This window comes from Mustela putorius, unplaced genomic scaffold (genome assembly GCF_011764305.1).
Source record: "Mustela putorius furo isolate JIRA1106 unplaced genomic scaffold, ASM1176430v1.1 tig00000129_pilon_pilon_pilon, whole genome shotgun sequence".
NCBI classification, from domain to species: Eukaryota; Metazoa; Chordata; class Mammalia; order Carnivora; family Mustelidae; genus Mustela; species Mustela putorius.
The window spans coordinates 26,650,622-26,662,580 of NW_025421290.1; the positions used below are offsets into that span (position 1 = coordinate 26,650,622).

Below are 11,959 nucleotides of genomic sequence, written 5' to 3' on the forward strand. Positions count from 1 at the left end.
AATGCAGTGATGCACTGAGCCCCGTTTCTTCCTGGCTTGCGTGCCGCCTGCATAACATCCACACGCTCAGCCGTGATATATTCACTTTGATCATCACTAGTCACGTAAACCATTACATGGCTCTTGAGTCCCAGAAAGAATACTTTTGAAAGGCAGCTGTTCTCTGAAGGACCTGACTGCTGCTCTTTGAGGTGTCAGGAATCACCCTCAGTAGTGATGGTGTTTCTGGTAAACTACAGATCCGACAGAAGAAATGTGCCTCCTTCCAGCCCCACCAGGCACACAGGCAGCCACTGTACATTAGACGGTGCTCCCAGTTCTGCTGCCTGGGGATCCCCATCCCACTGGAGTGTGGGGGCCAGAGTGGAGGGGGGCAGGTGTGAATGGTTTCTGGCCTCGGTAAGGTTTATGGCAACTGATGATATCGTTGGACCTGGGGAAGTAGAGCCTGTGGAGCTATTGTTTTTGTCTTCACCCTAGAAGAACCGGTACGGAAAACCCAGAATCCTAGTTAAGGAGGTTTTTGCAGGTGGTTGGTGCTTGAACTAGCTCAGCACCAGCGAGTCCCACATCCGTACCAGGGGAGAGAGCAGTTCGTGGTCCAATGCCTTGAACAGTATATCTGCCTCCAGCCACCCAGATTTCCAGAAAGTGTTTCAATTCTACCAAAACACATGTTTTTGATTTTCAAAAAAAGACAATATTTTATAATCATCTGTACTCTTAATATTGGATTTTGATTTGGTTAATCTTTATTGGGGGCCAAATCCCGAATACCAGCTTTAGGGTAGGCAAACTATCACCATGCTATAGATGTGGAAGCCAGGACTCTGGGAAATGATATGCCCAGTCATTCAGGGAGTCTGGGTAAGGCCAGGTTATTTCTGCATGGATTTTTGTAAGCTACACTGAAAGTGTGATCAACATTCAGGGCCTGTCTCAGTATTTGCCTAGAGTCATTGGTGCGATTTATACATCTTAAAATCTCAGTTTAAAACACATTTTAAATGTGCTTGATTCCCAGATAACCTCTTTGCCACCAATCAGAATGGATACTATTGTCATTCTCTGACAAGTCTGGATCGAGCCCAGATTGACCTCAATGGTCGGATCCGAAACGGCAGTGTATACAGTGCGCACAGCACTAACTCCCTGAACAACCCGCAGCCCTACCTGCAGCCCTCCCCCATGTCCTCTAACCCGAGCATCACGGGCAGTGACGTCATGAGACCCGACTACGTGCCGTCACACCGGCACAGCGCCCTGATCCCCCCGTCCTACCGCCCGACCCCAGATTACGAGACGGTGATGAAGCAGCTCAACAGAGGAATGGTGCACGCCGAGAGACAGAGCCACTCGCTGCGAAACCTCAACATCGGCAGCTCGTACGCCTACAGCAGGCCGGACGCGCTGGTCTACAGCCAGCCGGAGATTCGGGAGCACGCCCACTTCGCCTCCCCGCAGTCGGCCCACTACCCGTTCAGCCTGAACTACAGCTTCCACAGCCCGTCTCCATACCCGCACCCCGCTGAGCGGCGGCCCGTAGTGGGTGCCGTCAGTGTGCCTGAGCTGACCAACGTGCAGCTGCAGGCGCAGGACTACCCGGCCCCCAACATCATGCGGACGCAGGTGTATCGCCCACCCCCGCCCTACCCGCCCCCGCGGCCTGCCAACAGCACCCCGGACCTGTCCCGCCACCTGTACATCAGCAGCAGCAACCCCGACCTCATCACCCGGCGCGTGCACCACTCGGTGCAGACGTTCCAGGAGGCCAGCCTGCCCGTGGCGCACTCCCTGCAGGAGGTCAGCGAGCCGCTTACGGCCGCCCGGCGCGCGCACCTGCACAAGAGGAACAGCATCGAGGTGGCCGGACTGGCGCACAGCCTTGAAGGCCTGCGGCTCAAGGAGCGCACCCTGTCGGCGTCGGCCGCGGACCCGCCACCCAGGCCCGTCTCGGCTGGCTCCCAGCACGGCGGCTGCCCCGACAGGGCTGAGCGGCGTCCAGCGGACGAGCGGGGAGGCCTGGGCTATGGCCACAAGAAGTCTCTCTCCGACGCCACCATGCTGATCCACAGCAGCGAGGACGAGGAGGACCTGGACGAGGAGATGGCCTCGCTGGCGGTGCCCTTTCCCCACGCCCGTGTGCCCCGGGGCCACCACTCCCCGGAGCTCCCGCCGGGCCCCTCCCGCGGCCCCTGTGCTCTCACCCCTTCCGCGCCAGGCCCAGGCCCCATGCATGGCCGGGAGCCTGTGCCCCAGCTTGGGGAGGCCGGCGGGCCCCGCAGAGAGGGGCTGCTCACGCCCTCCATGTCCGAGTCCGACCTCACCACGTCGGGGCGCTACCGAGCCAGGAGAGACTCCCTGAAGCAGCGGCCGGTGTCCGACCTCCTCTCGGGGAAGAAGAACGTCGTGGAAGGCCTTCCGCCGCTAGGGGTAAGCCGTGCGCCGCTGTGCGCCATCGGGCCGCGGGGGACCTCCCAGCGTCTTCCCTCTGACTCTTGTTTCTTCCAGCTCTTTTCACCCCCCCCCATTCTCTCTATTGTATTTGGAACACTTTAATTATCTACGGAAATAAGGGGGATCGATTAGAATTGTAGCTTGTTTGCTGGAGTGAAGAAGTGGACTGGGGAGGGCCCCGCGGGCTGGAGTGGGAGGAAGGCAGGCGAGGTTTAGCAAGCTGCCTTAAGGAAAAGGAAGTGAGGTCTGGCGGGTTTGAGGTAAGGTGGTTTTGTTAGCCCCGGTTAGAAACGCCGTGTGGTGATGCCGGTGCCGGGCGTTGTTCCGTTTGCCGAGTGGTGTCAGAGTGAAGCCTCCCCCGAGGGAGGTGTTGCTGATGTCGGAGTGTGTGGCTCCAGCTCCAGTGGCCGGCCATGATCTCTGAGGGCCGCGGCGCAATTCTGGAGTTGGGAAGGTGGCACTTTGTCAAGACAAACACTCCAGAGCTCCGGGTCTCTTTAAAAGAAAGATTAAGTGAATTGAGAGCCCAAAGCCCAGAGTTCCTTGTAGAAAATGCAACTCTTTGATGCTCATTATAGTAAATAACCATGAGTTGCACTCTTATTTATTTGAAGCAAAACAGAACATAATATCATCTCTAGCGGCCGGCCATTCCTTGAGGATTTACAGAGTTCCAAGGTGTATCCAGCATACAACAGGCCTATTGTTCCTTCAGAAGAGAAAGCAGACTCTGAGATGTTAAGTAACTTTTCCAAGGTCACACAGCTAGTGGGTGACTGAACTGGAATTTTAAACCCATGTTTATCCCTGCAAACTACCCTCTTATCTTCTACACTGTATTGCATTGAGGTATATTGTATATATTATTTTATTAAGTAGTTTTTGCTTGTCTAGCTGTTTTCTGTCTTTTCACTGAAACTTTTAAAGTCCCCAAGCACTGGCCACACGTTTGTGCCTTTACCATTTCAGTATGGCCACTGTCCTCTTTCGGCATTGCTCAGGTTTCTAGCTCCTCCTTTACCCAAGTCTCCTTGCCTGGAGCCCTGCCCTCTGATTGAGCTAAAGTGATTAATCAGTCTCTGCATTCTGTCTCCACCTTACTCTCAGCACCCTAGGAGCTAGAACTCCTCATCTCTGAGAGTCTGCATACTCAGACTTGAGGACCCATCACAACTATAGTATTATCTTCATAAACTGGAATAAAATTCATGCAGTTTTACAGTGTGTATGAAATTGATTAGTAGATGTACACTGAAACCACTTACAATAGTGCTGTCGATTTAAGTGTGTTTGCTTTTAGTGAATCTGGGGTTTGCATTTTAAGCTTAATTTTTCTTGGGCTTATATTCTGACCTATCTGAACATTAAAGACCAGTGTCCTCTGGAGTAGAAGGTGTGGACTCATGATCAATGATTCAGGGTGGGAACAGGGTACGGATATGTTTCTGAAAAGGTAATTCTATCTGAGTCCCTGTCCAGGTGGTTCTTTTCATAGTTAATACTCTTTTCCTAATTACATCAAGAACTGTCCATCTTTTTTTATTTTTTGTTTTTGGGAGAGAGAGAGTGTGTGCAGGGGGAGGGTCAGAGGGAGAGGGAGAGACATCTCCCCACCTTGAGATCATGACCTAAGCTGAAATCAAGAGTCAGATGCTTAACTGACTGAGCCACCCAAGTGCCCCAGAACTATCCACCATTTTTATATGACCCGAGTCTTCCCCAAATGATACTTCTTTTTTATATAGTCCACTATTTAAGCGTCTTGTCCCTGTACCTTTTGAATGGGATATAGCGAGGTCCCCTAAATCTGAGGCTTTTGATGAGTTTGGTTCTCTAAAAATATAAGTTTTCTCCCTCGCTGACTTTGAAAACCCATAGTATTAGTACAGTTTTGCTCCCTTTTTTTGGCATAATGGATTCTCCTTGCTTGAAGAGGAGCTGTGGCTTTGGGGAAAGGTCTAGGACCTAAGATTGGAAGAACCTGGGTCTCAGGCTAGACCCTCCTGTGGGCTGGACCTGGTAGCACCAGAACCTTATCTCCATCTGTGGCATGCGGACAGTCACCCCTGCTCTGCCTGCTGTGGGAAGTCCCCTAGAAGGTTAGGCATGAAAAATGCTTTGTAAATTCTATGATGGGGCATAGCTGACTTTAAGGAGAGGTTTTTATTGTTTTGACACCGATTACTATTTATAACAAGGCAGCTGTGTGACCTTGGGCAAGCTGTCCCATCTCTCTGACTCTGCTTTCTCATCTGTAAAAGAAGCTGACCCCAGAGAGTTGTTGCGGGATAAGTGAGGTCCTGGCACATGGTCCTGGCGAAGTTATCTTATTACCCTGAGGTTGCATCATCCTGGCTGCCGGAGAACTGAAGAGTCAACCCCCTGCTAAGCCCCTGGGTCTCCTCATAGTAACATGGGGTTGCTGTGACCTTCAGTGTCACCACTGACACTGAGTTCACATACTAACATGAATTCAGGTTATGGGAGTTTAGTATTTAAAACAGTGAACTAAATTGCAGACAAGCAGAAACATTTTCGAGTTCTCCACCCTTCTCCACCTCCAGGAGCTTGATTGTTATCTGAAAAAGAGTGGGCTGAGGTACAGATTTCCCGCCTGTGCATGCTTGAGCCCCGGCTGGGGGTTCTCACAGAAATCACTGTGGGGCGGTGCCCTGAAGTAGGTCCTGGTTTTGATAATATGTGTCTTTCTTCACATACTGGCTTTAGACCTGGACCTTCCAGCCAATCAGTTCCATGGGGCACGTGGCAGCCTGCTGACCTCATTCTCAGGCAGAGGAGAGCTGGAGCCACCCTGTCCTGGTGGGTCAGTTTTCAGGAGTCTTGTGAGCCCCTTGATGTCACACTAGCAGCTTAAAATTGGCCGTGGTGAGAGTATTTGCATCATGGCAACTGGACAACTTTGCTTGGCAGACCCCTCCCCCCCAATCCCATCCTGCCCCAGTCAGTTGTTAAACAGCAGAAAACTGGAGTTTTCTGCACAGGTAACAATCATGAATGACATCGTAGCCTAGGCAGCAACCTTTCAGCCTCTCCCTCCCAGGCAGGTAGGGCTGGAGTAAAGCTGGTTTCATTTGGGAGACGGAACTGAGAAAACCATTGCTATCAAACAAGGGGGCTGCTGTCATAGTGAGTAAGGCTTCCAAGGAGGTGTAGAATGGCCGAGGAGACTTCGCCACCTTGGGCTTGTCTGCTGTAGAGAGAAAGATCATTACTTCAATAGTCATGTTAGGAGACTGTCCTGTATTGTCTTCTGGTGTCACTTTGGAGATATCAGTCCTGTTGTCTTTTCCCTGTTAAAAATGTGGCAGTTTTGAGATGTAGTTATCCAATCCAGGTCACCCCAGTCCGCAACAGAATGTTGGGAAAGTGACCCCAGAAAACATTTAATTTTTTCAGAATGATTTAAAGAACTAGTTTATATCTTAAAAAAAAAAAAAAAAAAAAAAAAAAGCAAAAACAAAAACAGCCTATTGTAATCATGCAGTTGCTTTAAAAACCCTTTTTGTGGACTGCCACTGATTTTTGTGTGCGTGTCATGTTTTGAAATTTGGGAGTTCTGTGAAGGAATGCTGTCTGCCTGAAGCCTCACCTCTCTAATATTACAACAGAGACTTGAACCGAATTGCATTCAAAATCTTCTCTATCTGCAAGACTTATCAGGGCTTTGGCCTTGAAAGGAATGTCTTCCTCCCAGTGTTTGTTAAACAAATGTGTGTGTGGAGTGTAATCTCTCCTGTGGTGGTTGGTGAAGAAGAACACTCCACTCCTTCCGCTTGTTTCCAGTCTTCAGTCCACAGAAGTTTCTTTTCAAGGGAGCTGTATTTGTGTATATGTCATATATACATGTAAATATTTTTATAGGGAATGAAAAAGAGCCGGGTAGATGCAAAAAAAATTGGTCCTCTCAAATTGGCTGCCCTAAATGGACTTTCCCTATCTCGACTGCCTCTGCCTGATGAAGGAAAGGAAGTGCCTGCCAGAGCCACCAATGACGAGAGGGTATGTACCAGATGTATGGACCGAGCAGTGTGCTTTCTCTGCGACAGTCCATTGGATGCTACAAAAATGCCTTCTTCACCTTTTAATGAATTTTCTAATACATCTAATTATCATAAGAGAGTGTTAAGTATTTTATAATCTGGATGTCAAAATTGGGGCAAGTCTAATATGTTAATAGATCATTTTGAAGTAAATGTTGATTTTTTGTTTGTTCCTGACTGTTCTTACTGTTCTTTACCTTCTTCTGGTCATCCATAGCAGTCTTGATTTCTGATGGCTTTAAGTGAGAGGAATTCTGCAGGGCCATATGAGTACAAGACCAGTGCTCTAACCCCTGAGCTATAGGGCCGGTCCATACGAGTACACCCGGGAAGGGGAGCACACATTGCCTGCTTTCATTGTCTCGAAAATTTATCTTAGGAGTCAACAGTTACTGAATTTTTCATGACTTTCTTTGTGACCAACATATATTTGCTATTTGGTTTTACTATATCAAAATCAGACAAGCAAGAATTAATGCTAAGTAAAAATTAATTTGCTTACAATTTCCCACATTTTTCAGTTTTTCTATACCACAGATGAGAAAATTGAAGCATTTGTTCATAGAAGTTGGAATTGATTCTCCTGCTCTAGGATTTACTCTTCTCCGGGAGAACTTTCTCTTCCTTAGGAGTCACAAAACCGACCACAGACTTAGAGAAAATGAATTCAAATTATTGTCAGCCAGTTTTCACCTTTAAACAGAACTCTGCCTTCTGCATCTCACCAACAACGTGGTTTTGTTACTTGACCTCTTCCCATTATGGCTTGTTAAAAATTTAGCTTTGATTTCATCTAGAGTTTTCAATACTAGATAATTTCTAAACTTGAAGTGAAAACAAGATTTCAGATGTGCCTTCGGAATGCAGCTTGGACAGGTGACGATACTCATATTATCCCATGTGTTCCATTTTACAGTGTAAAATTCTGGAACAGCGGTTAGAACAGGGAATGGTGTTCACAGAGTATGAAAAAATTCTTAAAAAACGGTTAGTTGACGGGGAGTGCTCAACAGCACGACTCCCTGAAAACGCAGAAAGAAATCGATTCCAAGATGTCCTTCCCTACGACGATGCCAGAGTGGAGCTTGTCCCAACTAAAGAAAACAACACTGGCTACATCAACGCGTCCCATATTAAGGTGAGAGGAGCGGGCAGGACAGTGAGGGCTGTGAAGTTGCCATTTCACTTACAGGAATAACTGTGTTCACATCTGTATTCTAAGAACAGCCTAGTTGGAGCCATTGTGACAAATCACGTTATAAACTGGGAAATCTGTACAACCTGGCTGGATAGGAAATGTTTACCAACAGAGCCAAAGCTGTGTTCTCTCCCAAGTGCTAAGCCCCTCTGCCTCTGACACAGTGGCCGGGACTCAGAGAGGCCTCCTTGGCCTGACCTTAGGCCTTTGTTCTTCTAAATCTGAAGATCTCATCTGGCTCATAAATTCTCTCCAGAGTGGCAGAATTGCTAGTTTTCTGTTATCACATACCTGCACTGACTCTCTGTGACAAAGGTGTCTGGGATTGTTTATTTTAGAGAGAGAGCCGGGGAGGGGCTGAGGGAGAAGAAGAGGGTCCATCAGACTCCCAGTTTAGCACAGAGCCCGGTCTCACAACCCTGAGATCCTGACCTGAGCTCAGACCAAGAGTGGGAAGCTGAACCTGCTGAGCCACTCAGGTGCCCTGTCTGGGTTTTTTAATGGTGGTCACCAAAGCTCTTAAAACAGTGACATCTGGAGGCACCTGGGTGGCTCAGTGAGTTAAAGCCTCTGCCTTCGGCTCAGGTCATGATCTCAGGGTCCTGGGATCGAGCCCCGCATCGGGCTCTCTGCTCAGCGAGGAGCCTGCTTCTTCCCACCCCCTCTCTTCCTGTCTCTCTGCCTACTTGTGATCTCTGTCTGTCAAAAAAATAAAAAAACGGGCACCTGGGTGGCTCAGTGGGTTAAAGCCTCTGCCTTCAGCTGAGGTCATGATCCCAGGACCCTGGGATCGAGCCCCACATTGGGCTCTCTGCTCTGCGGGGAGTCTGCTTCTTCCTCTCTCTGCCTGCCTCTCTGCCTACTTGTGATTTCTATCTGTCAAATAAATAAAATCTTTAAAAAACAAAACAAAGCAAACAAACAAACAAATAAATAATATTTAAAACAAAAAACAAAAACAGTGACATCTGTTATTTTTGCTTTTTCCCTGTGATCACTTTTCAAGATTATTTGTCCTTTGAAGAAGCAGTGCACTTTTTCCCTAGAGTCAGTGTTATGCCATTTAACTGGGGTAATGTTCCACCCATTAAGATGGGGAAAGTGATGATGGGGGTGCCTCGGTGGCTCAGCAGGTTAAAGCCTCTGCCTTCGGCTCAGGTCATGATCCAGGGTTCTGGGATTGAGCCCCACATCAGGCTCTCTGCTCAGCGGGGAGCCTGCTTCCCTCTCTCTCTGCCTGTCTCTCTGCCTACTTGTGATCTCTCTCTCTGTGAAATAAATAAATAAAATCTTAAAAAATAAAAGGGATGGGAAGTGATAATTCCCAGCTGGGCCACGAGGAAAGCAGGGTTTTGTCCCTTTTGTTTGTGCTGGCTGGAGATCACGTGCTTTTATTTGGGGAAGGAGACGTTTTCTTACTGGGAGTCAATGAGGAAGTATCCACGTCAGGAATTTTTCTTCTTTCCCACATTTTATTTTGCGTGCAAGTGATATTTGATGAGTGCAGGTTCACGCTTGAGGCTTTCAGGGACCAGGCGGTCGGCCTGCTAAAGCCTTTGCCCTTGGTGGTATCAGGGAATAAGCACGTGCGCTTGTTGATGTAGGTATAATTAATTTAAAAGCTGAGCATTTCTGTGCAGTAACTCATCCAGCGTCTCATGACGGGATGGGTGAGTACTGAAGAAAGTCCTCCTCCTATGTAGGTATTGCAGAATCTTCAGGAGCCAGCTGAAGGCGGGGGTAGGCAGCTGAGCCTCCGAACTCCAGGGTCTGCCACTTAACCAGCGCGGGGCCTCCTCGTGCTTTCCTCGGAATAAAGCACTGACTCCTGCCCCTTGGGCCACAGACCCCAACCCCTTGCTGGCTGGAGCCCGCCCTCAGTGAGGGGGTCTAGCCAGGACTCCAGCGGGGCAGCCGTGAGTGTGGCTGTGGGCCGAGCCGCGCGCAGGGCCCTTGGGAAGCCCCGCTGTGGTCTCGAATGTCAGTGGGCGTGGCCTTTAACCAGCTCTCCTGGCTACAGACCCAGCCGGTTCTCAAGGAGGTGCGGGCTCCGGTGGTAACTTAGTATCATTGGCGGGGGGGGGGGGGGGGGGGGGGGGGGGGGGGGGGGGGGGGGGGGGGGCGTATCTAGACTCAGAAGTTCAGAGGCGAGACCACTTTAAGCAGGAATATTTTTTTTCTGTCCTAGAAATCTGGTATTTAACCTCATTTTTTTTTTTAACCTCAGTTTTGACTTAATTGTTACTAGTTTTCCCAATGTTTAGTACTTCATGAGGGGAAACTATTTGTACTTTAGGATACTGTGATGTGGATATTTTTATATCAGCAGCAGTAAGAGCTATGTATTGAGAACCTATTATGCGCAGGCACCAGATCAGATACATTGACTCATTTAATTCTGCCAGTGGTCCTATGCAGGCACATGGCATTTTTATTTTGCAGATGAGAGCAGAGAGGCAAGAGGTTAAGCATATTGTCCCAGGTCACATACATATCATGTGCATTCACAGTATGTAAGTTTATAAACAGGTAGTAATAGGAATTGTATTAACAGAGAAAAAGAGTAAGAGCTACACCTTTATTCTGAGTAATTCAGCACACCTTTTAGTACTACCATAAACAAATACGCATACATTCATATATGCATACACATTAATTAATATTTAAAGATTTATTTAGAGAGAGCGGGAGAGGAGGGGCAGAGGGAGAGAGCGAGAATCCCAGGCCGACTCCCCACTGGCTGTGGCCCCCAACATGGGGCTCGATCCCACGACCCTGAGATCACGACCTGAGCCGAAACCAAGAGTCGGCCGCTTAACCGACTGAGCCATGCAGGCGCCCCACACATTAGTTTTTTAAAACCCGTTTTCTAATTTCAGGTCTCTGTCAGTGGAATTGAGTGGGATTATATTGCCACACAGGGGCCGCTGCAGAATACCTGTCAGGATTTTTGGCAGATGGTGTGGGAACAGGGAGTCGCCATCATAGCAATGGTGACTGTGGAAGAGGTGAGTGCTCCCGTCCCGTTGTTGATTTTCTCTGCCTGAGAACAGTTTCTTCGATGATGGGGCCCCGAACTTTACCGCAGGAGGCAGGCCAGGTTGCCGTCCTGCTTCTCAGGTGCGCAGTCTGTATGAGGGGGTGCCTGCGGCTGGGCTGCTCTTGGCTTCTGACCGCCCGTGTCCTTCACAGGAGGGCGGGAGGGAGAAGAGCTTCAGGTACTGGCCTCGGCTGGGTTCCCGGCATAACACCGTCACCTACGGGAGATTTAAGATCACCACTCGCTTCCGCACTGACTCTGGCTGCTACGCTACCACGGGCCTGAAGATGAAGCACCTGCTCACGGGACAGGAGAGGACGGTCTGGCATCTCCAGTACACGGACTGGCCTGAGCACGGCTGTCCTGAGGACATCAAGGGATTTTTATGTAAGTGTCTACCCGGCACAGCCTCCGCTCTGGTCGTGTGCATGGAGCAAGACATCACTCCTCAAGTATTTCCTTTAGATGGCTAATAGAAGCTTTGGACTTGCTTTATTTTATTATTTTTTTAAAGATTTCATTTGTTTATTTGAGAGGGAGAGCACGAGCTGGGGGCTAGTGGCAGAGGCAGAAGCAGGCTCCTGGCTGGGCTCCATCCAGGACCCTGGGATCACAACCCTAGCCAGGGGCAGATGCTCAACATGCTGAGTCCCCTGGGAGCCCTGGACTAGCTTTAAAGTAAAGGCTTCAAGTGTTTAGAGGAAGCTTATCAGAGAAAAGTTTTTAGAGTATGATTTGGTGGTGAATAGAAGGACTTTCAGAGACTGTCTCCTCCATCACATTTTGTAGTGGGGCAGAGGCAGTGACTCGCCCATGGTCACACTGTCAGTTAGCTGTTGGGGCTGGTTAACTGGCACCTGGTGTTCTTTATCCAGAGTCCTTCCAATCAGTGATGATAATCTGAAAACTGTCAGTTTGATGGGCGTTAATCCTAGCCTATTTCTCTGTTCCACTGATATTTCATAGCATACCTTGAGGAGATCCAGTCTGTTCGACGTCATACAAATAGTACCAGTGAACCAAAGAGCCCCAACCCTCCGTTGCTGGTCCACTGCAGTGCTGGGGTGGGAAGGACTGGCGTCGTCATTCTGTCCGAGATCATGATCGCCTGCCTGGAACACAATGAGGTATGTATGTCCTTGGTCGGGGGAGAAGCGGGCTGGGCACAAGGCTGTGGAAGAAAGGGGCTTAGTGGCCTACCAG

At 49.1% G+C, this 11,959-nt stretch overlaps 1 protein-coding gene across 3 annotated transcripts in view; it reads left to right on the forward strand.

Annotated features, from left to right (window-relative positions):
* Positions 1 to 11,959, forward strand: part of PTPN21 (protein tyrosine phosphatase non-receptor type 21) — a 74,062-nt gene that overhangs the window by 58,237 nt on the left and 3,866 nt on the right. For all 3 annotated transcript variants that reach the window (XM_045071536.1, XM_004739102.3, XM_004739103.3), the window contains exons 13-18: positions 1,025 to 2,433; positions 6,340 to 6,477; positions 7,435 to 7,656; positions 10,596 to 10,724; positions 10,909 to 11,143; positions 11,723 to 11,883. In XM_045071536.1, the coding sequence (XP_044927471.1) occupies positions 1,025 to 2,433; positions 6,340 to 6,477; positions 7,435 to 7,656; positions 10,596 to 10,724; positions 10,909 to 11,143; positions 11,723 to 11,883 (2,294 nt within the window). The remainder of the gene's footprint in view (positions 1 to 1,024; positions 2,434 to 6,339; positions 6,478 to 7,434; positions 7,657 to 10,595; positions 10,725 to 10,908; positions 11,144 to 11,722; positions 11,884 to 11,959) is intronic.